Source organism: Pimephales promelas, chromosome 6, assembly GCF_988280905.1.
Source record: "Pimephales promelas chromosome 6, fPimPro1.hap1.1, whole genome shotgun sequence".
Taxonomy (NCBI): domain Eukaryota; kingdom Metazoa; phylum Chordata; class Actinopteri; order Cypriniformes; family Leuciscidae; genus Pimephales; species Pimephales promelas.
Window position 1 is genome coordinate 6337435 of NC_142774.1, and position 26813 is coordinate 6364247.

Consider the following 26813-nt stretch of genomic DNA (forward strand, 5'->3'; position numbering starts at 1 on the left):
AATAATTATTCCTGTGCCACTGTTGAATCTGACAGTACCATCCAATGAGTCTGAAAGCCATCTGATTATTTTCTACTGTTTTTGAGACATTTATTTTGTAATGTATTTTGAAGTCACATATGCTTTTACAGGGCTTCAAGGGCCTTATATGTAGTGCCCTGGTATATTTGCCATGCCCTTTTGGGTGTAAAGGCTAGGCTATATATCAACCTTTTTTAAGAAATATTTATACATATAATGATCAAATTCCTTGTATAATTTGTATAAATATAAATATAATTTATATTATATTTATATTAAATAAATATAATTTGTATTGCGAGACTTACCATAATCAATATGGTGACAATTTTTTTATCGGGGGTAAAGGCCCCAATAAGACTTGATTCAAGCACTGCAGAGCTCTATGAAAATGGTTTCACAATATTCTAATTTTGAATTTGGTGTTTTCATAAGCTGTAAGCCATAAAAATCAAAATTATAACAAATAAAGGCTTGAAATATCTCACTTTGCCTGTAATGAGTCTATAGTTTCATATTTTAAGTTGAATTACATGAAATCCGCACGATATTCTAATTTTTCAAATTCTTCTGTATATTCAACGGTTGCTGTACGATCAGAGTTGTCATTCCATAATTACTCTCCTCTTTTTCTTTCTGAAAATGGATGAGCACTGTAAAAAAATATTTTCATGATTTGTAATCACAACATTTTTTATTTTGTCAAATCAACTTAGATAACTTATATAGTTCAGATAGTAACATAATATTTTGAGTTTCTAGTGATTAATCTCCTTCATTGTATTAACTCCATTTTTCCATTTCAATGAACTTAAAATTTTAAGGCAACCAGGTTACTTATTTTTTTTAAGTTAAACCAACAATATATGTTTTTTAACAGTGAGGCTAAACAAGTAGATGACGTGATAAAACCATTAAACACACAATTCTTGAAATATAGACATTTTTTTTAATTTACATTTGCAATTATAAATATATACATGTAAATATAAATATAATTTAGAAACATATATATATATATATATATATATATATATACTCTACGTGACATTTAGCCTATATGAACAATACGAACATATAACCATTATGATTAATTTTCACACAAAAAGTTGGGGGAAAAAATCACACACAAAATGTTGGAAACAAAATGCACAACGCACGGAGAAAAAACACTGACAATCAGCCCTGATCTCTCCGTTCAATCCGCAGTAGGTGTCGCTTCAACCCTACTTTAGATGAGTCATCATCAACCTCTGCAAAGTACCTGCGCATCACTTTCTGCCTGCGCTACTGTATCATGATTGGAGAGATGGGTTTTGATTGGCGCTTGGTTCGCCCTATTGTTGGGTAGCCATGTGCTGCTGCGTTTGGCCCGTTCAATGAATCCCTGTCAACCTTGCAGTTGCAGTTATGTGTGCGACACCGGGCGAGTGTGGAGTCTGCGGTCACCGTGCATCTCCAGAAGAGCTGAGTTAGGATGCTGCGGCATGCGGATATAGATCGCTGTAGCTATAGCACATCACAGCTCTAGGTAACAGGATGACGACCTCGCAAACTCTTGCATAGAATTAGTGAGCATGCGGCAAAAGTGCAATTTCCAGTGCTTTTAAACGGCATTTGAATAAAATATTTTGGTGGCTGTTTTGACACTCAGAGAAACCAACGTTTGTGTGTCTATTACTACACATCGTGCATGAATATCCAGTACAGTTCTAGGATTTCGCATTCTGGATGTGGGATACGTAAGGACTTAAAAGTAAGTCCTTCGGATGGGTGGGGTTCTCGCTATGCAGCAAAAGAGTGCGGGAGGGGGGCGAGACAGCGGACGAGGTGCGGGGAAGTGCGGATCCTCGGATGGTGGGTCAAAAGCGAGAAATAAATTGAGAGCTTAAAATACCCAAGGTAACGTTTTATTATCTGTGCCGTGGCTGTAGAATTCAGGTTGTTAAGTTAGTAGCCTATTTATGAAGCATATTAGAATTAGAATCGACATTAACACAAAGGGAAATCTATTTCGATTATTACGAATTTGGATGAAGCGGCATCCGAAAGTATGACGTAACACGAATTCGTACATTGTACGTTCGTCTAATGTATGTAGGCTAATGTAGGTTTGCTAAATAACGGATTGTTATGCATTGTTGATCGCATTGACCTTATTTTGAGGCGTATAAATGAATGTATTGGCGTGAGGTCTGCTCTGAACTGTTATAGTTTTTAATTTAATGTGATTGAACACAATATTTTGTCGTAACTTTCTTGTTGTTTGTCTGAACAGCATGTACTATCATCTCAGTTCATATGTGTGACTATAAGAAAACCTTCTACTCATGACACCTATTGCAGTTTAACGGTCGTTGGAGATGTGTTATCTTGGTTGAAACAAAGTTAGTATCCCAATTGGAGAGGTAACCGTAAAATAACAAAACAATGACTATCTGTCGCCTTGCATCATGCAGCTTTAAAGTAGTGATAGGCCACGGCTGCTTGTTACCAGCATATTGGGAAAATCTGCCTGACTGAAATGGAAACACACATAGCTTTAATTATTATTAGCATACAAGTAATAGTACTGTGCATATATTCATTTGGAAAAGATGTCATCAAACCACTCTTCCCTTCAACACCAGTGCACAGGACACAGTTAAACATTTGACATACATTCTTATAACGATTTCTTTTCAAAACGTAGTTATTCCCATTAAATCCCATTCATGACCTTTCGATGTGGAGTATTTCTTAAACACAAGATGTCATGTCTTATATTTCCCTCCCTTTCAGCGGGATATTGTTCCACCCTGTTTCCTCCTCTCATCCTCTGAATATGTTGAAGGCCTTGGCTGGAATCTGTTTGCTTCATCTGACTACAATATTCTTCCTCTTTTGGGCAACTATAGATGATGTAAGTTAATATTATTTCTCTTTTATGTGGATATGTAATGAAATGTAAATATGTGTGCATTGTATTGCCACTTTAGTAGTCAATCATTTTCAATTGTTAACTATATTGTAATTTGCTTGTAGCTAATGGTTGTTTGTTTTATTTTCCCAGGCATGGTGGTTCACAAGGACCCTTTACACAGACCTGTGGGGCAGATGGGTGATGGAGAACAATGATGATGTCTGGGTGTACATGGATATACCGACCTCATACAGGAAAGGTAAGAGAAATCATTTTATCAGTAGGTATTTTTTCGGCATCCGTGTAATTTCGCTGGTGGCCCCTCTTTTACACTTTTAAAGGGATAGTTCACTTTGAAATGAATTTTTGATACGTTTTAGCTTACCTCAAGGGCATCCAAGATGTAGGTGTCTTTGTTTCAGTATTTTCAATTTTGATGTTTTTAGGTCAAACCGTTCTTGTCTGTCAGTCATATAATGGAGGTCTATGGTCACCACCTCAAAGAGCATGCACAGAGAAGTCCAAATTAAACATGATTTAATGACTCATAAATGTAAGTACGCATTGATGGCCTGAGACACGAAACGAGCGGTTTGTGTGAGAAATCAAACAGTATTTATATTGTTTTTACTTCTTGTAGCCACAGTCACAAAGCACCAGCACCCTCAGATCACTTGGGTGTGGTTGTGGTTACAAGAGGTACTAAAAATAATATAAATACTGTTCGTAAACACTCATTTCAGTACAATCAACTTGAAAAAAACGTCATTAAATCATGTTTAATCTGGATTTCTCTGTGCATGCTCTTCGAGGTGGTGACCATAGACCTGCATTATATGACTGACAGACACGAACGGTTTGACAGTTTCTTCATGATTCCAATAAAGATCCTTGATTTTTAAGAGTGTGCAGACTGGGACACTCACGTGATGTCCCTTCAATCTCTCCTTCTAGACTATCTGCAGGCGGTTCAGGCGTTTGCAGTGCTGTCCTGCCTGTTTGCTGTGTTCTCTCTGTGCGTATTCATATTCCAACTCTTTACTCTGGGTAAAGGAAAGCGGTTCACCATCTCTGGAGTTGTACAGCTCATCTCCTGTAAGTCCCTGCTTCTGAAAATCTGCGACACAATCTCATGGGATTTTCTTTTTGGCTAATTGGTGGCTAATCTCATTCATACATTTTTGTAAAATCTCCTTAGGTTGAAATCTGAGATAAATTAAGGCGTCATTGAAATGTGTTTGTGTGTTCGTGATCGACCAATATGTATTTTTTGATGGCTGATGCTGATATCTTAGAGAGTAGGGTGGCCGATATATTTTATATAGGGCTGTCAAACGATTAATCGCGATTAATCGCATCCAAAATAAAAGTTTGTGTTTACATAATAAATGTGGGTGCACTTTGTATAATTATTTTATATATATATATATATATATATATATATATAATAAATACACACACATGCAGGTATATTTAAGCAAAAAATATTATTTTTATATAAAATATTTATATAATATAAATCTATATACAGTACTGTATATATATGAAAATATTTCTTAAATATATACAAGCATGTGTATTTATATATATTTATATATATATAAAATATATATTTTAATTTAAACAACACATACATAACAGTTGCTGCAATCAAATTTATATTTATTTTAAGTATTTACTAAATTAGAAATAGTTAATTGGAAAATATGAAAAAAATTTAAATTGATAAAAAAAAACTAAATCTAAATATTACTAATAGAACGGTAAATGCTATAATACTTTATTTTATATAATGTTTTCTGTCTAATATTTTGTCAATTAGACAAAAAAGACAGTAAAGTAATAAAGATGGAGAATAAGTTGTAATCACTGTCAAACTAAAAGTCCCAGCACTGTCAAAATAACAGTTCGCTTCTGACACTTATGCTGATATTTAAAACAAATGCCTAATTTTGGCATTGGTCAACCACTTGTGTGGATTGTTGTCTCAAAGTTTGTACATTTATAAAAAAAAAAATAAAAAAAAACATAGCACAGACATGAATTTTTGTTGTACATTTATGTTTCTTGCACCTCTAGGCTTCTGCATAATGGTGGCTCTGTCAGTCTACACCGATCACTTTCACAGAGGTGAGAAGGACGGCTGGTACGGCTGGTCCTACATCATGGCCTGGTTTGGATGGCTGCTGACCCTCTTCACGGGAATTATGTACATCGTCCTGCGCAAGAGAGTGGATTAAACTTGAGCCCTCGCTCCCAGGGCTAACGTACAGCCTCGGATATTCCTTTCTTTTGTCATGCTAACTAACTTCAATGTGGACTTTGACTAATTGTACTACTTCAAAGTGTAGGTGCAGTACCTAAAAAAATGAATGAGTTGTCTTGAATACAGGCCTATGATGGAAATGTAGAAACGTGCGCTGCAAATCATAGCATCAGCAGTTCATTTAAACGTTTGAGCAAGTTTAAAATAGGTGAAAGCATTTTATTTTGAGTAATGCTATAGAATGGTTTGATTGGTCATCTTCCTACTTCCACAAAGAGGGCTGTTAAGAGGGTCTAAACAAACTTAATTGCAGGGGTTAGTGTGTAAAGATGGCAGTAAATACAGCATATACAAGAATGAATTGTACAAATGTATTTATATGTATAAAGAAAAAACTAAGTTGTACATATAAAGTACATACAGAAAAACGTTATAAAAGTAGTTTTAAACATCATTCGCACTTTAAGAACTAGCTTTGTCTAAAACATGTTTATTTAATATTTTCTTTCAATTTATGTTGTTGATGGCAATAGCACAGGATAGTCTTTGTTACTTTGATAGTTTATACATTATGGTGCTGCTCAGTTTGTGATCAATCACTTGGTCATGTAGACTTTTTGTAAAAACACTCTGCCATCCTATTTCCTGAACCATTTCTGTGTGGTTTTCTTGATAATGACATCATGGGTCCTGTTGCTATGCCAACTATTTTGATTAGCATGATGAATGATTGTTCATGTGGTCAGATGATCACCCTGTACGATTCTAATTCTAGAGCACAGAATATTCCAAAAGAATTTTAAGAATGCTTTTCTTTTCTTTTTTAAATTTCGAAATGCACTATTTTTATGGGCGCAATTATTCAATATCCTCTCAAGGAAGAAGTTCCTTGTCTGAGTTATCCAGTTTCTGCTCTGCTTGGTTTCAGTCTCAGTTCTAGATGTATTTTTATTTAGCGGATTGGACTTTATTTTTTCATTGCAAAGCCATGAACCAGGGAGGACGTTCATTTTAGTAAATCACACAAATAAAAACCTTGCCATAAGAATCTTTCTTATCATTTTTGTTATTTACAACGTCGATATTTTATTTTATTAAACTTTAAGCATTTCTTTTAAACACAATATCATAACATTATCTGAAAATGGAGGATAAGAAGCATGTTTGTATAAGAGATAAATTTCTCACATGTGATGATTGTACAGTTCTACTAGGTCCAGTGACCTTCTACAGTCCTCATGCAAAATGCACCAGGCACTGGCATAGGAATGTTCCAATAAGTGTTTTGTGGGGGTGTATGGTGCCGAATCATATGCCCTGACCGGAGGGTGTAATTCGCTCCTGGACCACTAAGTGGAGGAGATGATTCTGTTCTGCCGAAAGGAGAGGCCTGTTGTGAGACAAGAGCAAGGTGATTCAAAATGGTTATCTAATTGCAAAGGCTTAAAGGAGTAGTTCACTTTAAAAAAAAAAAAAACTTTGCTCATAATTTACTCACCCCCGTGTCATCCAAGATGTCCATGTCTTTCTTTCTTCAGTGGAAAAGAAATTAAGGTTTCCAGGATTTTTCTCCATATAATGGACTTCAATGGGAACCAAACGGTTCAAGGTCCAAATAAGAGTTTCAGTGCAGCTTCAAAGGGCTTTAAACGACACCAGATGATGAATAAGGGTCTTATCGATCGCTCATTTAAAAAATGGTCACCTTGGTCACCTTGCTCTATGCGCGTTCGTGACTCTCATGTTCGAACTCGTTCGTCAAAATGAACAAATCGTTTTTGTGTCATTTGGTCATTCAACGAACAAAATGAATGAATTGACTCGGGAAAAGATTCATTCATTTTGATGAAAGAGTTCGAACAGGAGAGTCACACCGAACAGAGCAAGGCGACCATTTGGAGAAATATGGAGAAAAATCCTGGAATGTTTTCATCAAAAACCTTAATTTCTTTTCGACTGAAGAAAGAAAGACATGGACATCTTGGATGACATGGGGGTGAGTAAATTATCAGCAAAAGTTTTTTTTTAAAGTGAACTACTCCTTTAAATATAATATGGATAAGTGCCTAGTATGGGAAATACAGAAAGCTTACCATAGTTCTGTCTGAAGAGCTTTGAGAGATTCTGTATCCTTTTCCTGACATGCCATCTGTAAAAGATGCATTTATTTGGTCAAAAATACAGAACAAACAGTAATATTGTGAAATATTATTAGAAATGTTCTCTATTGTATTCCTGTGATGTCAAAGCCTAATTTTCAGCATCATTACTCCAGTTTTCAGTGTCACACGTTCCTTTAGAAATCATTCTGGTACCGAACAAAACTATTCCTTTAAAAACAAATTACTGAGACAAAACTTTTGAATAGAGCCAGACCGATATATCGGCAGACCGATATTATCGGCCGATATTAGGCAATTTCCAAACTATCGGTATCGGCAGTTATAATGGCCGATAAATGAATATTTCAAAAATAAAATAAAAACGGACGAAACACGCGTCAACCATGTCATGAGTGTTGGAGTTGTATAGTTTGTCCACCAGAGGGCACTCTACACCGTTCCTGTTGGCAACACTCGTTGAGTTGGTCACGAGACATACATTGCTTGAATAACAATTAAAAGAACATCCCCATCAGTTCTCTTAACTCAAATAAGCATGATTAAATTTGTAACTATTATGTCCAGTTTAAAAAAAATAAATAAATAAATAAAATATCGGCCGATATATCGGATTTTAAAACCCAAAAATATTTGTATCGGTATCGGCCTTCAAAATCCTTTATCAGTCGGGCTCTACTTTTGAATGGTAGTTACATATTTATTAAGCATTTTTATTCCTTATTTAATGCCATACCACTACTTTGTTTTACATATTTCACAATCTTTCACAAAAACTTTTGAATGCAGATTAAATGTGGTGGCCATTTTATGTACTAATTTTACATGAATCGATTTTTAAATACATACCACAACTGACTGTAGGAGAAGAAACACGTTTTCTGGAAGGAAGTTCACTAGAGGACAGACAGTGACAACAGTTTATACAGGATAGCAACCAAATAAAACACTGTGCCTGGTTCTCTAGAAAGTTTTACCATGACTATGCGAGTCAAAGGATTCCCAGGCGTATCGCTCTAGTGTCTGAGCGTGTTCGGGTAGCAGCTTTTGAGGGGGAGGCTAAAACACACAAACATATAGTATGCTTATTGATATAGTAAATAAACCCACTGATGGTATTGGTCTGGTTTATTCATATTTTGTCCAAGGTGTGAGGTGAGCTTATTTAAAATATTCACTTTACCTCAAGCAGCATTAACAGCAGTACCCTGGAGATTTCACACTTGGCTATGATATCCATAAATGCACCTGGAATTAAGACAAACACAAATGAAACATGAATCTTTACAGCACATTTCATTTCCTTGCCATTATTATTAGCTGATGTCTAGACAAAATTAAAAGGACTGTTGACTCAGTAAAACAGATTGTTGACATGATGAATATCAATCACAAAACATAATATGACAGCTGGTTATAAATATGTGATCAGAAAACCCAAATAAATGGCAAATCTGGTGAAAGTCCAGAGGGGGTCAATTGTAATGTTATGCATATATGTTTTGTTTTATGTATCATAACTGAAAATAAAGCTATATATATATATATATATATATAAAATCATGTTTATTTGATGCTATAAATTAATTATAAGGAAAAGATGATCGGATCACGAGCAGGTTTAAATGACGCTCTACAGCGATTACAGCATTACAGAGCCACAAAACGGTATTTATTGTTTAAATTTTATTTGTTTAAATTTCTTTAAAAAAATGACTAAATTTGAAAGGTGAGACTTTGTTTAATATGTTTAATACCAAAAGTAACTGAAAAGTAACACATTTTATTTATAGTAACAAAATAGTAATAAATTTTTTTTTTTTTATTAAAAAAAAAAAAATTTATATATAAAATATTTATATTTATGTACAATATACATTTTCTATAAATCTATATGCAGTATATACATGAAAATATTTCTTAAATATATACAAGCATGTGTGTGTATTTATATATATATAAAATAATTATTTATAACATAGTGCACCCACATATATTATTAAAACAAAAAACTTTTATTTTGGATGCGATTAATCACGATTAATCGTTTGACAGCCCTAATAATAATAAAAATAATTCAAAAAGGCAACAGCATTTTTTTTTATTTGTTGGTAAAATGCGACTGAAATTATTCAAATTATTGCAATTAGATTAAATAACCCAGATTAGATGATGAATCAATAATCTTAACAGGCTTACCTCACACAGCTAGATTTCCAAACTAAGATTGCTTGTATTTACTGAATGTAGTGAAAGTGCGTTATATTCATACCGACAGGGGTGTTGGTGCCGGGGAGCTGTAGTCCTCTCTCCTGACACATGTGCTGCATCTCCGAGAGTACAGCAAGAGCACCGTCATAATCACCTGCCGATCAAACAACACATCACTGCTCTGATCTGAAACTCAACGCATGAAATGAATCAAGAATACCCTCCTCTCTTCGAACTCACGGGTCAGTATTTTGCAGGAGGCCATTTCCCACAGTGATAGCAGGGCTTCGATTGGAGTCTGAATCTGCAGTTCTGCAGCTCTCTGGAAATGAACTATGGCCTCCCCCGGTCTATTCATCTCCTACACACAAATATATAAACAGGACCACATCATGCCGAGGCACTGTGGATTGTGCATTTTAAATTCAATTATTAAGAGAAAGCCTCCCCATGAATTACAATGATTGGTCTCACCTTCAGAGCATTGCCAAGCTCCAGTGAGAGACTGGCCGCCATAACAGGCTGATTCATCTCAATATAGACCTAAACAATATACAAGTACATATTTGCAGTAGAACATCGAAATAAACACAAAATCTGCATGTGATTGCAAGATTTCAGGCTTTTTACTATATTAGTCCAGCAGTACTCTTCAAATGACTTCAATTTTTAGCATTTTTACAAGAAGCATGTGAAATAGCAGCTAGCGAAAATTAGCTGAAACCGTTTCATTTTGGGGTGAACTATTACTATAATAAAAACAAAGGTTGATTTTCTTTGTAGTGGTTTAGCTGTTCACCCTTGAAACAAAATAAAGTGTAAAAAAAATAAAACTGAGTACGTTTACACGACAAAAACGGAACGGTTTTCCTCCACACAGATACGGCAAAACCACTAAAAATGCTGTATTCTGCTGACAGGCCAGTAGGTGGCGATGTCACTTTGTAAAGAAACACTACGCGCCTATAGACTGAACACGTAATACGCGTTTTCACAAATTCACGTTTTTGTGTGTAGTTTACACAGAGAAGATAACGGTATCTTTTCAAAAACGTGCATTTTGAAACACATTTTCAAACATTTGTGTTGAAAAATTGTAAATGAACAGCCAAAATGGATAAAATGTTTTTCATTTTTAGTTAAAAATGGTGTCTTGTAAACACCACCTTGTTTTATTTCAGCTAGTTTCCAAGGAGACATTTAAACTTAGTTTTACTTTGATGTACTAAAATGTTTCTATTTTATTCAAATAAAAGCTATAATTGTACCTCAATGATAGTAAAACAAAACTATGCAAACCCAGGCTAAGCTAAGCAGGGGTAACATTGTTTAATTTATTGACAACATGATTGAAACATGAAAACATTATGTTTTCGAATCTATTTAAAACTGCATTTTGAAATCTGAGCCCAACTTTCCGCAATTGAATGCCCTTTGTTTAAATATGCTCATCTGCATGAGTTTGAGTAACCAGTAATACATTTGATTGAGATAAATACCTTAATGGCAAAACTATAGCAGTTCATTGCTGCCTGCATATTCTCATCGAACCCGGGAGCCATCAGCGCTTTAGTTTCCTGTTCCGAGGCTAAAAAGAGTCGGGCTGCATCAGTCAGAGCCAGGGCTTCTCCTGGAGCATTGAACAGAGTCTGCTCACAGCTACAAAAGACAGAAACAAACATTTCAGCATGTTCTCTAGACTAGAGTAAGAGATTTCAATCTTTAAGCCACCAAGGACACCCATATATGATCAGGGACCACATTCCTACAATTTAAAAGAACAAAAACCAAAAAAAAAAAAAAAAATGTATAAAGAAATAATATAATATATTAATAATATATATATATATATGCGTGTATATTTAAGAAAAAAATATTATTTATATAGAAAATATTTATATTTTTATATAATATAAATTATATATAAATCTATATACAGTATATACATGAAAATATTTCTTAAATATATACAAGCATGTGTGTGTGTTTATATATAAAATAACTATACACAGCGGCAGCGCACCCACATATATTCACGATTAATCGTTTGACAGCCCTAATTTTTAGTTAAAGGGATAGTTCACTTATTTTTGATATGTTTTAGCTTACCTCAAGGGCATCCAAGATGTAGATGTCTTTGTTTCCGCAGTATTTTCAATTTTGATCTTTTTAAGTCAAACCGTTTTTGTCTGTCAATCATATAATGCAGGTCTATGGGGTCACACAGAGATTTCAGAAATGTTACCCTACACTGTGAAGATTTAAACATATTTAGATATAAAGGAAATTGCAATGGAAGACGATTTCAATATTATTATTTTTCACAACCGTGCAAGAGATCACTGAAGCGCCTTCAGATCACTTGGACGTGGCTGTGGTTACAAGAGGTAAAAACGATACAAATACTGTTCGTTTTCTCACACAAACCGCTCGTTTCGTGTCTTAGGCCATCAATGTGTACTTACATTTACGAGTCATTAAATCATGTTTAATTTGGACTTCTCTGTGCATGTTCTTTGAGGTGGTGACCATAGACCTCCATTATATGACTGACAGACAAGAACGGTTTGACCTAAAAATATCAAAATGGAAAATACTGCGGAAACAAAGACACCTACATCTTGGATGCCCTTGAGGTAAACTAAAAAATATCAAAAATTAATTTCAATGTGTACTATCCCTTTAAATCAACATTGTGATTCATTTAAACCATTTTACTATTATTATTTTATCCATGTAAATTTATTCTTTGATATTTAATTTATTGTAAATCAAAAACATTAATAAATGGATCATTTACCGGGCCATGGCGAGATTACAGAAGGCAGCATACTGAGGACAGTCCTGCTGTTTCAGCTCTTTGGCCAGCTGACCTGAGGAAAGATGTCATACAATACAAGAACTAGCATTGCTACACAATCTGAGCAGTCTTCGGACATAGCAAGTTACTCACCAAACTGTTCACTTGCTTCAGCAACATTAGGCTTCCGTAGAAAACGTCTGTGATTTAAAGGAGAAGAGCGAAATATTAAAACGCCACTAATAAGATTAAATTGACAGGCTGGACATCCGACTAGCCACTCTGCAGGAATTGTTTGTTATGCGAAGAAGCTGGCGTGAAAATAAATACCTAAAAGATGTGATCACCAGCTGCTTATACATAAAATCGTACATTAATGGGCTAATTTAATTTCGTATCTCTTTACATTTATGTTAGATAGCAACGTGCTAGTGTGGGTTGTGTAGTGCTGTCATGACGCTCTCGCTTAATATTGTATAACATCGATATTCTGCTAGAGCTAAAATTAAAAATAATATTTCATTAGTAATATAAATCTTTTATTTGAGCTCTTACTTTTTCAGTTTATTTGACACTGCCCTGTAGCGCATCAGAAAATCTCCCTCGGCTGCCATTGTTGACACTTGAGAAGGCGGGGCAAACACACAGGAAGTTCCAATTCGGAGTTCCCATTGGTTGCACACATTTGAAGCTGTCTTTTGATTGGTTCTATGGAAATCGGTTTATGCAGGAGGAGAGGTGAGTCGAAACGTTTTGGGGGAAACGTCAAATATGGACACAGTTTTCAGTTGTTTTAATCTTTCATTTATTTAATGCTATTATACAAAATTATACAAAATATATTTATTTGACACCAAGTACATTCTAGCAGGTAGCATGTATTCATTAATTCCTTCACAGGTTTTCATAAACAGAATCAAATACGTCTTCTGGGGCTTCACAGTGCTGAAAGAGAACACAGCAGTAGAAAATGTTGTTATTCTAAAACAATACTCAAATTGATATTATGACAAAAATCTTTTTGATTAAGGGTCAGGATAATTCCTGTTATATTATATTTATATTTGATTTATCAACTATCTAGAGAGAATGTTTTGGTTGCAAACACACATAAGATATTTTGGAGGCCTAAGATGCTTATGTGCATCAATTATGCATGCATTACACCTCCTGGATAACCTTAGTTTCCTTTTTATTGAATGCCATCTTGTTGTTGATAATATGTGCTTTGTGGTTTAATTGTGTGTCTGAGTTTGTAAGTATTAGTAGTTTTACCGTAAATGCAAAGTGTATGTCTTGAAGTACCTTCACTGCATGATTCTATCCTCAAGAAACGTTTCTATATTCAATTTACAACCGTATTTATTAATGTAGACATGTAATATAATTAAAAATAATTTAACATGGGCCATAATTACAGGTCAGGGAATGTTGTACAATTTTCCCCTATTAAACAAACCTTTTTATTTGAATTTGTCTCCCTTGTGTTTTCTTCATTCAGTGTATCATAAATGGAGCTTGATCTGTGTTGTAGCGCCTGTTGGAAGAGAGTATAAGGTGATGCATAAAACCTTAGCCCTTATTAAGCCTAAAATTCTTACTCAAACCATTTCCCAATAAATTCCAAATATTGAGACAAAGAAAAAGAAATCTCACTGTGTAGAGTGATGCAGATGCAGGATCCTCATCCAACATCACATCGTCACTATCCTCAGGTCTTTGTTCTGCTACTGCATTTTTGTCATCTCTACAAGGAGGTTGATCCTAAAAAAAAGAGGCAAAACTAGAGCTGAAACTAACAGTAACGCATGTGGGTTTTCTGGATTGTACACGTCGGCCCTTTTCTGCTCATAACAGCACTATCTTGCAATCAAGGCTACTCTGGAATTACACATCTTGCATAATACAACAAAGACAGACGTCAGCTCAGTAAAGGTATTGACTAAAGTACATTTTTACAGTATGCGCTATATTTGCGTGGCCAAGTGTTACCTTGTAGCTCTTTAATATGTAAAGTGAGCCGGCAACACTGAAGATGAGAAGAATTCCTGAGAAAGCCATCATTGTGATGATGCCATCTTCCAACTCCTCATTTGGCTCCTCGTAACCTTTATCTTGAGAACAGAGAGTTAGGGTGGGGGGAGAGAAGCAACAAAGGGGAAATGGAGAGAAATGTTGTTTTTATTTTGCTGAAAGTGACAGTTTCATTCTAGCATGTCACATGGCTGACCTCTCAGGCTTCCTTTGCAGTCATCATTTTTTTTATGAATCCAGTCAAGCCTATCTATTGGCTCACAAGCCACAAATTTAGCAAATTAAAGATTTTGAAGTATCACTATCAGGATTCATACATTTTAATACTGTTTAAGTTGTGCCTGAGAGATTAGCAAAAGGCACTTTCATTTATAGAGCACATAAAATGTAAGAACAATCCTGGATGATCAATGATCTGCACACTCACCTCTCACATGAACCACCCAATGCACTTTCAAAATTTGCTTTTCCAATGCAAAGTAGTAATTGCCAGAACTGGAGCTGTTGTGCATTTTGATGTGTGGGGTCACTGACACGCTTTTGTCAGAAAATTCACCTATAATAGGTTTACTCCAGATTTCCCTGTTCCGAGTGTAGCATACAAGTCTCGAGCTGTAGTTTGCTGGAATTGCCACTAACAGATTAAAGTCAAGAACTTCTCCTGCTAGTGCCACTCTGGTTCTGTTCAACATAGAGATTTCAAATTTGGCTGGAGGGACAGAGGAAATATCATGGTGTTATTGAACCATCTGTGCTCTCATGATATGTTCATAACTTTCTAATTCTTCTTGAGAGAGTGTGGGTGAGAAATCCAGCAATACAATAACGACAATGAAATGAAACACACACTGCAATGACACATAAATAATGGTCAACTATACCTTGAGTTTCCTGCCAACAGCACAGTATTACGATCCAACACAGCACAGCATACATCTTTATATGTCCAAAATGTACATGTCCTTTCATTTTAAAAACAAACTTTCTTTGTGTTGTTTCATCAAAGCTCAGATATCACCATTCAGGACAAAGTTTCAAAAAGAAGTGGCAAAAAAAAACCCGTAACAACAACACAGGAAGTTAAGCCATATTAGCCTACAACAGAGTGGAAGTTGACAGGATTAAAACATCGTGCAATCCTCAGTAAACACTTCCTCTCTAACACCACAATTTTGTCCTTTAACACAACTGTTGTTCTTTGGTTGGTAACTTGGTATTATTAAAAACGTAATACTCAAGTCTGAATATAAACAGTATTTTAAACAAAGTTTTAACACTGAAATGTAGTTTCTTTACAAAGCGTGAGGTAAAAATAATATAAAAAAAGTCACAAAAAATGCTTAATTATAGAATATGTTTATATGCAAAAACAATAGGCGTTTTAAACTTTATACTATGCTACGTTGCTAATTCGAATTCAGGATTAATTCGGTTTAAAAATAGCGCACCGTGTCTTTGACCACCAGGTGGCAGCAGAAGAGCACGTGATGCTTTGCGAGAGAGCGCCTGACTCGCATCAAATAAAGGACTTTCAAAATCATCAAAAATGAATTACGTAATGATTACATCACTGTCACTGAAATACACATTAATTAGCGCCAGGGCGGATAAATCAAAAACAGCAGTGGTGAATCGTCAAATAAAGCTTTCCCACCGTTTAGTATAACCTATCTGATGTAAAATAGATAACAGGCAGACGATAATGTCCGTGACGAAAAAAGCTAACAACATAAAACTAAATTTAAGCCATCAAGACTGCACAAGCACCTCAAATACTCCACGATAAAGATAAAAAAGACTGAGATAGGGAGATAAATGAGGAGAAATGAGAAGAAAAGTGCAAGGAATTCAGTTAGAGGTGACAAATTGCCTTATTTAATGAGAAACAGGTGCATGTGTGCCTTGTGACTGCTGAGCTGAAGTATAGGGCATTTCAGAATGTTTGTAAACAATAGGCACCGCGATACTTCCGGGTGGCAGAACGCGAGCGGCTTCCATTGACTAACTGAAGAGATCCAGCCGGCAACTGAACAGTTACACAGTTAAAATCATTGTTGTTGATCAAAGTTGAATCTATGGCGAAAATATGTTGTGTTTGGGGTTGCGCCACCAGATATACAGCAAAAGGTGTAGGTTTTTTTTATCGCTTTCCTTCAGAAAAAAGTAAATCTATCCAGCAGAACCTGTGGGTGAGGAGGTTAAAGCGAGTGGACGTCGTCAAAAGTGCATGTCGTCTTCTAATTATGAGCCTGAGCCCGATTTAAATCCAACCATTTTAATACGTGGGTCGTTATATAACTGACGTTCTCAACTAACTTAGTTATTTCTATTACTTTCCATGTTACTTTCTTTTGAGCGGTGAGTAAATGCTTCTTCATCGTAAATGCTTCTGATTGGCCAATGCGTTCAATAAATCAACACATATGTCTGTGATTGGCTACATCGCTGCAGTCACGTTATAAAATGAAACTCTGCCATGTAACTGTTAAGTCATTTCTATTTTGTTTTAGTTGTTCTTGTTGCTTTTCTGCAACAGATGAATACAAATGTATTAGTTTTTATTTGTTTTATTCATAGATATTTCTAGTTTGCGGGAGTCCCGCGAATCGTTTTATTCTCCTGCAATCCGCACACACAGAGTGCATTACCGCCCGCACTCGGCCATCAGATCTTGTCCCGCGCCGCGGTCTAGTGCGTTGGGAGTGCACGTCTCTAGATCAAAAAAATCTAAGCTTTAATGATCATGTTAACTATGTCTGAATTTCCACCACGTCTGTTCTTGAATCAACTGTTGAAATGTAGATTAGGCTTCTGCCGGCGGTGTGTCTCCCTCCATGCAATTTACTAGTGTTGCCATAGGGACGCTTCGGCTTTTGCCACCCGGAAGAACGTCTTTTATTGTTGTGACGTCATGGTGAATTGTCGTATAGGACTACTCACAAACTCATACAAGCCAGGCAAAACTGACCTCACATACCAGAGGGAGAGCAAAAGAGCACAAATATAACATCTGGATACCAGCGAATCAAAATATTTCATGTCCCTTTTTCATTTTTTTTCTTTCTGGAGTCATTATGAGATCAAACACATTGGCTATGTAAAGGCATTAAATGTTCATTCTACGTTTGAGAAAACGAAAGTTGATTTTAAATTATAATTATATTATATATTATCCTGGATATAAATGGCATAACAGCCACACAAGTTTATCTTGATTCTGAGGTTGGTAACAATTGTTTTATGACTTAAAATAGTCATCTTTTATTGAATTCAAAGGTACAATCAAGGTTACTTTTGGCACATATTTTGTATTACAAGTCTGGACATTTTTTTTATCCAGGATTAAAAGACGAAGTGGCAAACGAAAAAATCGCTAACTGTAACCATGGAAATAATACAGTGAGAAGTGAAGAGTGAATTCTGAATGCAGTGTTTTTAATAAAGGAGCATTCCAGCTGAAAACCACATGCAAGTTCAAGCATTTTTTGCTCAGCAGTGTTAAAGAGCCTTGATCGAATAACAGAAATCATGTGAAACTACACCTGATTTTATCAGACCGACACTGCTAACCTGCTACAGTCTCTCTCTCTCTCTCTCTCTCTCTCTCTTTCTCTCTCTCTCTCTCTCTCTCTCTCTCTCTCTCTCTCTCTCTCTCTCTCTCTCTCTCTCTCTCTGTGTGTGTGTTTGTCTATTCTTGTGAGAAAATGTCCTCACACATATAATCAAACATGTTAAAAACTGACAGAAGAGGACATCTGAACTGGTTATCACTATTTAAAATGCACATAAATCAGCTAAATCGTGTTTTCCTTTAAAATGTCAACAGGATTCAGTACTCTAAAAAATGCTGGGTTGCTTCAACCCAAATTTGGGTCAAATATGGACAAACCAAAATGCTGGGCAAAAAAATTAATTAACAAATGTACAGCTGAAAGTGAAAGTTGAAGTTGGGATAACATTTTTAATTGCATTTTTAACCCAACATTTGGGTTCGTCCATATTCGACCCAAATTTGGGTTGAAAGAACCCAGCATTTGGGTATTATTATTATTATTATAATGTCTATGAAAGATCCTCACTATTTACTATATAAGGTTGTGTGTGTCACTATGAGTGATCAAATGGAGAAAACATAAAATAAATCTACAGAAAAGGTGCACATCTGGAAAGAGTGATATTTTGGGAAGGAGTGAGAAGGCAGAGGCCAACAGATGGGAGAGAAAGAAAATAGAAAGAAAAAAGAAGGGAGGGGATAAGATAGAGGAGAGAGAGAGAGAGAGAGAGAGAGTTGAATGTACACAAGTACTTATGCTGGGCAGAAATAAGTTTAAGTGTGTCTGACTGTCAATAGACTTCAACACGGCATTCAGAAAGTGGACGGGACAGTGATATTACAGCAGAGGACAGGAGGACCAAAAAAAAAGTGAAAGGAAAGCCACATCTCGTTCCCTGAAAAAGTAAGTGGAATTAAAACTATATATTGCACTTAAGTGGTATCTGAAGTTTTACTGTTCTGCTATTTCGCCTCTCTCTGCTAGATACATCCTTCATATCTTGCAATTGGTCTACAACTCATAAAGCATCGGAAATATATTTTACAGCAAGTGTAAGAAATCAATGTTCAGAATGTATGACATACACTTTATCCATGTTGTGTGTCACCTCCTTGTCTCTGACTTTGAGAGACAAAAGAAAAAAAATGTGTGAAATGGTTAAAAACCGACAGAAGTGAACACTAATCCTGTGATTTTCGTATTCTTGAGCACATCCAGATCTCTGCTACGCCACGATGTCATGGAGCCATTTTAAGAAATGCCTCTTTTCTGACTCACTCTAAAGTCAATTACCATGATCTCCAAGTTCAATATTATGTAAAGCTCTCTCTCCCTTCTGGACTCCCTCTCACTTCAGTTTCTCTTTGCTTTACTGCAGCATTTCTCTGTAATGTGATTGTTTTAGTCTAATGATCATGTTGATTGTGCGTTCTCACAGTTATCTTACCTCAGAGAGCCCTCTATGCCTCAGTCATTGAGACGCGAGGCTCAGTGCAGCACAAAGGAGATTTTCTTTCAAATAAAACTAATTGAGTTTGCTATCAGTTAGGCCAGTCACAAGACAATCAGCCCGTCGTCCATCTCGCCTCTGTGTTCCTGAATGAACTAGTCATTCATTTAAATAGCCTGGAACACTTGACTGATTCTTCTTTGGAGGTGAAGGGCACGAGGCCACGGAAATAAAGCAGGAAACTAATGGAATAAAGTCAATGTTACTTTTTCACTCAACGGTCAAAGAAAGGAAGTTCTTAACGTGTGGACTAGGGCTGTCGAATGATTAATCGCGATTAATCGCATCCAAAATAAAAGTTTGTGTTTACATAATATATGTGGGTGCACTGTGTATAATTATTTGGTATATATATACTTGTATATATATATATATATATATATATATATATATATATAAATACACACACATGCATGTATATTTAAGAAAAAAAATATTATTTATATATAATTTATATAAACACAAACTTTTATTTTGGATGCTATTAACCGCGATTAATCGCATCCAAAATAAAAGTTTGTGCTTACATAATATATGTGGGTGCACTGTGTATAATTATTTGGTATATATATATAAATACACACACATGCATGTATATTTAAGAAAAAAAATATTATTTATATATAATTTATATAAACACAAACTTTTATTTTGGATGCTATTAATCGCGATTAATCATTTGACAGCCCTATAGTATAGACTATTTTGAAAAGTGAGTTTGAGTTTGTTGACTTTATTTCATTTTCAAAATATGATGTAGGCCGTACTGTAGAAGTAATCCAAACGGATGTAACATTTTGTTATAAAAGCAATAATTTTGGTAAATAAAAATACGCTCTAAAAAATGCTGAGTTGTTTTAGCCCAATTTTGGGTCAAATATGGACGAATTCAAACATTGGGTTACAACAACCTAGCATTTTTTTAGAGTGTAGCTAGAAATTTAAAATAGTTGTATTAATTAAATATTACCTCAACAGATAAAGTGACAAATTATTACTTTGTTGTGTGATTTTAATAGATGGATACTGTAGAAAAGGTCTAAAAATAAATAAACACATTTGTGCCTCGAATACTTTAATGTTAAATTCTAATAAAAGAAAACTCAAAATGACAAGAGCCCAAAGTGTCCTGAGGAGAAATTGACAACGAATAATTGCATAAAAATACAGGCCTCTGCACTATTTTCCACAGAATCATTGGACCCTAAAACACTTCTGGCCGTTTGTCCTGGAAAAAAACAAAGTGCTTTCCCATGTGCCAGAGATGTATTGGCAGGGTAAAGGTTGAAAACTCTTGCCTTACATTGGCAGTTTTCTTAGTACTTGTTTAAAATCTCGATATTTCTCCTTCCCTTACCTTCACATCTCAGACACTTCTTCACCATGAATGTTCCCACGGCGAAGAAGATGCTGATGGTGCCTATGGTGGCCATGGCGTTTATGGCTTCATGCTTTGGAATGAGCAACGAAGTGGATTATGGGAATTGGAACTACAGAGAAGGAGGTAAAACAGATAAATAATATGTATTGGTTTCATTTAAAGAATGGTAAAACGTGTTAAAGGAGTAGTTCACTTTTTAAAAAAACGTTTGCTGATAATTTACTCACCCCCATGTCATCCACGTCTTTCTTTCTTCACAGTCGAAAAGAAATGAAGGTTTTTGAAGAAAACATTCCAGGATTTTTCTCCATATAATGGACCTCAATGGGAACCAAACAGTTCAAGGTCCAAATGAGAGTTTCAGTGCAGCTTCAAAGGGCTTTAAGCGACACCAGACGATGAATAAGGGTCTTATCAAGCGAAACGATCGCTAATTCAACAAATAAATAAAAAAGTTTAAGTTTTATAAGCACAAATGCTCGCCTTGCTCTGTTCTGTGATGCGCGTTCGTGACTCTCCTGTTCACACTCGTTTTTTCGTGACTCTCCTGTTCGAACAAATCTTTTTTCGAGTTATTTGATTAATTCAACGAACGAAATGACTCGAAAAAAGAGAGTCACGAACAAAAGCAAGGCGAGCATTTGTGCTTATGAAACTTTTTTATTTATTTTTTAAATGGCTGATCGTTTCGCTAGATAAGACCCTTATTCATCGTCTGGTGTCGCTTAAAGCCCTTTGAAGCTGCACTGAAACTCTCATTTGGACCCCATTGAAGTCCATTATATGGAGAAAATCCTGGAATGTTTTCATCAAAAACCTAAATTTCTTTTCGACCGAAGAAAGAACGACATGGACATCTTGGATGACATGGTGAGTAAAAGTTTTTTTTTTTTTAAAGTGAACTACTCCTTTAAACTTAGTTGAGACTAGTCTTATATTTCATAATAAGCACGCAAGTGGTGTGGTTCAATTCTGAGGATATCTGCGTCCATTCCACAAACAATCAAATCATTGTGTTGGTCAGTCTGGAGAGTTTCATGGAGCAATTATCTAATGAAGTCACATTGCTGACCACCACCAGTGTACACCAAATAAGTCATTATCCGTCAGCCTAGCTAAAACACAAACAGACATCTCCTTATTCCACCCTTTAAACTTAAAGCCCTGTGGTCCAGTGAAAGAAACCTGATTAAACCCTTTCTGAAGAGTCAGACAGCCTCTTGTCATGTGGTCTCCGGCCTTATTAAAGACTAACCTCATTGTCTTTGCCCTCACGGCAGCGGAGAATGTGAACGTGGCTAACATACGCAGCGTGACTCGAGTGTTGGACGCCTGGGGCAAACGCATATTCAAAGACATCAAGACCCTCTTACACTCACAACCCAATGCCCTTCTTCCAGACTACTCCAGGTAACACATTGTACTTCCTGATACCTGTACAAATTCATTGCAAAAAGACTTGAAGTACAAAGCAATTAGTGTTAACCTTACGACACTTATCTGTAATAAGTAGCTAGGCCTATCTCTCTTACTGTATATGTTCATGAAATCTTTCTTGTTTTGCCCACTTTCACTTAAAGTTTTTTTTCGCACATGAAAGCTGCTTGTTGGACGGTTTTATATAAACAAGAAAAATGCAGCGTCCTTTGGGGTTTGTTATCCTGAAGTCGGCAGTTTAACAGACTCACTCCCTTAGCCCCAAGGAGAGTGTTTTCATGAGGCTTATTCTAAGCTACAAGCATTGCAACAACACTTAAAATGGCAACATTTTTCAGGCTCATGTGCTGTCTGAATGACTGTATTGCATGTACATGAGATAATGATTCTTGTAATTCAGACTGAGACTGTTGAAGGACGCTGATTTCTTTTATTTAATCAACTGTAGAGTACCCGGCTAGTGCCGATTAGCATATCAAGTTATTAATACACAAAGCATGTGAAGCAAGCACCAATAACAAACACCTAAACTACTTAACTAGCTAAAAAATGAATACAAACAATTTAAGTCCAGATGAAAAAGGTTTACGAGACATCCAATCAGCCGATCTCCGGTTCTGGCAGTACCACTTTTAGCATAGCTTAGCATACATCATTGAAGTGGACAAGACCATTAGGCATTTCTCCCCAAAAAAAACTAAAAATACCAAAGTGTTTTGATATTTTTCCTATTTAAAACTTGACTCTAAAGTAAAGTTGCGATTTTTCTAGGCTGATATGAACTATACTCTCATTCCTGCGTAATAATCAAGAAACTTTACTGCCGTATACTGTATGAATGCAGTAGGCGCAATGATATGACCCAGCGTCTGAAACTGCCATACATTTTCCGTCGGTCTTAGTGCACGATGTAACTACAGAAAAGTCAAGTTTTGAATAGAAAAAATATCGAAACTCTTTGGTCATTTTTTTTTTTTTTTTGAGTAATGCTAATGGTCTTGTCCACTTTAATGATGTATGCTAAGCTATGCTAAAAGTGGTACCGCCAGAACCGGAGATCGGCTGAATGGATTCAATAATGGTAAAACTCAACAGTTTAATAGGGGAGTTGTAAAATGAGCCTATTTCAAAAAAAAAAAAGTGGAGTATCCCTTTAAACGCATGAATGTTTCGCCAATCATTATTACATATTGGGGTCAAGCGACTCGGATCAAAATCTAACTCTATTGAACTCTGTATCTATGGATCTGTCACGATAATATAAAACTCTCCCTGATATCAGAGTAACAACTACAGAACAATAAAATAAAGCATATTTTGATATCTTTTGGAGCTTGGAAGGGTTCAGATTGGGCAGATGCGCATTTCCAAATGCATTCAGCATCTGACTCATATTCACCATCTTAAACATATTCTCAATCAGGCAATCAGACTTATCTGATGCTTATACAGTCATAAAATATTCTCTGTTATTATTGTGCATAAAAAATATGCTTACACTGTAGCGACCCTACACAATTTAAAAAAAAAAAAGAAAAAAAAAGAAAGAACGGGAAACCAGGAATTCTTTTAGAATTTTATTATTATTATTATATATTGTTTAGAATGAATTGATTGAGGAATACTACAAATATTCAATGTCTAACTTTAAAAGGATATCATTCGCACAACGAATAAACTGGCCTATACGCATCACATTGAAAAAATGTAAAAGCGTAAAAAATAACACGATGACTGGATGGCAGGATTTTGGATACATTTGAGGATAAGTAGCCTATCCCTAACGAAAATTAACCATGGCTTTACTGCAAAAAAAACAACAACATGATTTTGCTCTTTAACCATGCTATTTGTAGTAAAACTGTGGTTATACAAATGGTTATCAATCCAAGGTTACTTACTACACTACTTCTAGGCTACAATAATAAAACCATGGTTAATTTTCGTAACGGATGGCAGACGCCAGAAGAGAGATTAGCATTAGTCTAGCTGTGAAAATGATATAGACCAGATGAGCTACCGAGCAAAAAGGCTGATTTCATTTTGTTGTTGTTCGTGAAGCGGCAGGAATCAGACAGTTGTTATAATGTGCTTTACAAAGGACTCGTCATCCTCTGGCACAGAGCGTTTTAACACACCTGGAGGCAGTAGCGCTGTGACCTTTCGAGATTTTGTGAGGCAGGTCTTGGCCAGAAGGACCAGAAGCTCAGCCTTGTCATTTTAAACTATGTCCTGTTAATGTATGTCCTTTGACTTACTGACCGCACATATAGTGCTCTAAAATGAATGTGAAATCTCCTTATTCACATCAATAATGCATAACTGACACAACATTAACACTCTTATTTCTAGGTCTCACTTGGTACATTGATCCAGAGTTGAGTGTTTAAAGTGTAGGGCTTATATGAAATATGAAAAAATAATTTGCTTCATGACATTTAAAGGGATAGTTCACTTTGAAATTAACTTTTAGCACCTCAAGGGCATCCAAGATGTAGGTGTCTTTGTTTTCACATATTTTTTGGTCAAACCGTTCTTGTCTGTCAGTCATATAATGGAGGTCGATGGTCACCAACTCAAAGAGCATGCACAGAGAAGTCCAAATTAAACATAATTTAATGACTCGTAAATGTAAGTACACATTGATGGGCTAAGACACGAAACGAGCGGTTTGTGTGAAAAAACAAACAGTGTTTAAATCGTTTTTACCTCTTGTACAGTCACGTCCAAGTGATCTGAGGGCACGGGCGCTTTGTGGTTGTGGTTACAAGAGGTAAAAACAAATACTGTTCGTTTTCTCACACAAACCACTCGTTTCATGTCTTAGTCCATCAATGTATACTTACATTTACAAGTCATTAAATCATGTTTAATTTGGACTTCTCGGTGCACGCTCTTTGAGGTGGTGACCATAGACCTCCATTATATGACTGACAGACTAGAACGGTTTGACCTAAAAATATCAAAATTGAAACTACTGTGGAAACAAAGACACCTATATCTTGGATGGCCTTGAGGTAAACTAAAACATATCAAAAATTCATTTCAAAGTGAACTATCCATTTAAGTATGTATTTTTTAAATGCTGTGTAAATCTGCCAAATCCTTGAAAAAGAAGAAGCACAGAACAGAGATTACATACTATTTTTTCTCTCTTATACAGATGTGGCACACAAACACACTCACTCTCACACATTCCAGTCCCGTCTCACACTCTTCTTTCTCACAGGGTTCGTCCTCTCTCGGAGTCCCTAAATGATCTCTTCAGAGAAGTCTCCCACTTACAGAGGCGCATCACAGATCTCAACAATCGCCTAGCAACCCTGGAACCCTTCCTCCGTCATCATGGTTACCGAGAGGAGGGTGAAGAGGGAGGGGACGGCAAGGAACTGGCTCCTCAGAGTGTGAAAGGAATGGGACAGAGTCAAACAAAGTATGCACGACGGTACATGGTTCGAGTAGTCCGTCCTATGAAGCGGGTGGTGAGAACCAGACGAGTGAAAGTGTTCAAAAATGAAAACGGAAGGGTCAAAGCGAGCGAAAGTGAGAGGTAAAAGATTAGAAATAAACGTTAATGTTATTCAGGAAATATCCTTTATATTGGGAATAGAACAATTCGCATTTTAGACATGTTAGTATACAAGCTTGCATTCATCATCTTTGATCTGTGTACTCCTTCATGTTCAGCTCTCGAAGAGTTCCTTGGCAAAAAAACAAATGTTGGGAATGTGGATTGTGGAAAACTTTCCCAGTAGGATATGGAAAAAACAAAAAGAAACATTGAGAGTAAAAACAGACACGTTTTTTTTTTCCAAACAAAGCTACAGCTATACTATCTGTGAGGAATCTTTATGAAAGCGTTGGTATTTCTATGACAGGAATAAAATCAGGTGAATAAATGTTCATACTTTAAAATATAATTCTGTCTGTTTTTTTTTCATGATTGATTAATACTTGTGTTTAAGTGTACTCAAATATTAAAGGGGACCTATTATGCAATATTCACCTTTATATTGTTTTTGAACATATTTATGTGACTGCAGTTTGTGTTCTTTACACAACAACCCAATTGGGGTAAAAATCCATCCAACTCATTGTTATTTTCCCTATAAAACTGAAAGTATTGTCATATACAGAACTATACTATTCAACTATGCCAAGGTAAATACAGATTTCCATTCTATGGCATTCTATTAAAGGAGTAGTTCACTTTTGCTGATAATTTACTCACCCCCATGTCATCCAAGATGTCCATGTCTTTCTTTCTTCAGTCGAAAAGAAGGTTTTTGGTGAAAACATTCCAGGATTTTTCTCCATATAATGGACTTTAATGGGTACCAAACGGTTCAAGGTCCAAAAGACAGTTTCAGTGCAGCTTCAAAGGGCTTTAAACGGTTCCAGACGACGAATAAGGGTCTTATCAACCGAAACGATCGCTCATTAAAAAAAAAAAAAAGTTTAAGTTTTATTAGCTCAAATGCTTGCCTTGCTCTGTTCTGTGATGTGCGTTTGTGACTCCCATATTCGAACTCGTTCATCAAAATGAACAAATCTTTTCCCGAGTCAACTCGTTCATT

At 35.8% G+C, this 26813-nt stretch overlaps 4 protein-coding genes across 6 annotated transcripts; 2 read left to right on the forward strand and 2 right to left on the reverse strand.

The window, feature by feature from the left end:
- Positions 1 to 1447: 1447 nt before the first annotated feature.
- Positions 1448 to 6237, forward strand: emp1a (epithelial membrane protein 1a). Of its 2 annotated transcripts, none has more exons than XM_039687211.2 (5): positions 1448 to 1552; positions 2803 to 2923; positions 3074 to 3182; positions 3878 to 4018; positions 5003 to 6237. In XM_039687211.2, exons 2-5 carry the CDS (start codon positions 2846 to 2848, stop codon positions 5161 to 5163), a joined length of 489 nt encoding a protein of 162 aa, XP_039543145.1. In that variant the 5' UTR covers positions 1448 to 1552; positions 2803 to 2845; the 3' UTR covers positions 5164 to 6237. The 2 variants fall into 2 exon arrangements, with proteins under 2 accessions (XP_039543145.1, XP_039543137.1); XM_039687203.2 differs by lacking the exon at positions 1448 to 1552 and adding an exon at positions 1818 to 1923.
- On the reverse strand, positions 5705 to 13032 carry LOC120489934 (40-kDa huntingtin-associated protein). The gene is made up of 12 exons (XM_039687190.2): positions 12876 to 13032; positions 12474 to 12520; positions 12321 to 12393; positions 11020 to 11179; positions 9995 to 10063; positions 9761 to 9881; positions 9582 to 9674; positions 8493 to 8557; positions 8287 to 8368; positions 8159 to 8205; positions 7283 to 7338; positions 5705 to 6579 (listed from the first exon to the last, which is right to left on the reverse strand). The coding sequence occupies exons 1-12, from the start codon at positions 12932 to 12934 to the stop codon at positions 6498 to 6500; spliced, it is 954 nt and encodes a 317-aa protein (XP_039543124.1). The 5' UTR covers positions 12935 to 13032; the 3' UTR covers positions 5705 to 6497.
- A 67-nt stretch (positions 13033 to 13099) lies between these two features.
- On the reverse strand, positions 13100 to 16089 carry nfam1 (NFAT activating protein with ITAM motif 1). 2 transcript variants are annotated; one of them, XM_039687251.2, is made up of 6 exons: positions 15236 to 16089; positions 14782 to 15063; positions 14313 to 14434; positions 13977 to 14084; positions 13780 to 13857; positions 13100 to 13265 (listed from the first exon to the last, which is right to left on the reverse strand). In XM_039687251.2, exons 1-6 carry the CDS (start codon positions 15321 to 15323, stop codon positions 13215 to 13217), a joined length of 729 nt encoding a protein of 242 aa, XP_039543185.2. In that variant the 5' UTR covers positions 15324 to 16089; the 3' UTR covers positions 13100 to 13214. The 2 variants fall into 2 exon arrangements, with proteins under 2 accessions (XP_039543185.2, XP_039543192.2); XM_039687258.2 differs by lacking the exon at positions 14782 to 15063 and having other exon boundaries at positions 15236 to 16088.
- A 2542-nt stretch (positions 16090 to 18631) lies between these two features.
- Positions 18632 to 26237, forward strand: LOC120489965 (uncharacterized). The gene is made up of 4 exons (XM_039687239.2): positions 18632 to 18811; positions 20789 to 20922; positions 22080 to 22209; positions 25466 to 26237. The coding sequence occupies exons 2-4, from the start codon at positions 20802 to 20804 to the stop codon at positions 25788 to 25790; spliced, it is 576 nt and encodes a 191-aa protein (XP_039543173.2). The 5' UTR covers positions 18632 to 18811; positions 20789 to 20801; the 3' UTR covers positions 25791 to 26237.
- The last annotated feature ends 576 nt before the right edge of the window (positions 26238 to 26813 follow it).

Bases quoted from the DNA above. Each gene is read 5' to 3' on its own strand.
- emp1a (XM_039687211.2), top strand. From the start codon at position 2,846: ATGTTGAAGGCCTTGGCTGGAATCTGTTTGCTTCATCTGACTACAATA. The intron at 2,924-3,073 runs GTAAGTTAATAT...TTATTTTCCCAG, and splicing joins TTTGGGCAACTATAGATGAT to GCATGGTGGTTCACAAGGAC. The intron at 4,019-5,002 runs GTAAGTCCCTGC...TTGCACCTCTAG, and splicing joins AGTTGTACAGCTCATCTCCT to GCTTCTGCATAATGGTGGCT.
- nfam1 (XM_039687251.2), bottom strand. From the start codon at position 15,323: ATGAAAGGACATGTACATTTTGGACATATAAAGATGTATGCTGTGCTG. The intron at 14,435-14,781 runs GTGAGTGTGCAG...TCTGTTCTCAAG, and splicing joins TTGGGTGGTTCATGTGAGAG to ATAAAGGTTACGAGGAGCCA. The intron at 14,085-14,312 runs GTAACACTTGGC...TCTTTTTTTTAG, and splicing joins ACATATTAAAGAGCTACAAG to GATCAACCTCCTTGTAGAGA.
- LOC120489965 (XM_039687239.2), top strand. From the start codon at position 20,802: ATGAATGTTCCCACGGCGAAGAAGATGCTGATGGTGCCTATGGTGGCC. The intron at 20,923-22,079 runs GTAAAACAGATA...CCCTCACGGCAG, and splicing joins TTGGAACTACAGAGAAGGAG to CGGAGAATGTGAACGTGGCT. The intron at 22,210-25,465 runs GTAACACATTGT...TCTTTCTCACAG, and splicing joins CTTCTTCCAGACTACTCCAG to GGTTCGTCCTCTCTCGGAGT.
- LOC120489934 (XM_039687190.2), bottom strand. From the start codon at position 12,934: ATGGCAGCCGAGGGAGATTTTCTGATGCGCTACAGGGCAGTGTCAAAT. The intron at 9,675-9,760 runs GTGAGTTCGAAG...TTTGATCGGCAG, and splicing joins CTCCTGCAAAATACTGACCC to GTGATTATGACGGTGCTCTT. The intron at 6,580-7,282 runs GTAAGCTTTCTG...GTCTCACAACAG, and splicing joins GCTCTTCAGACAGAACTATG to GCCTCTCCTTTCGGCAGAAC.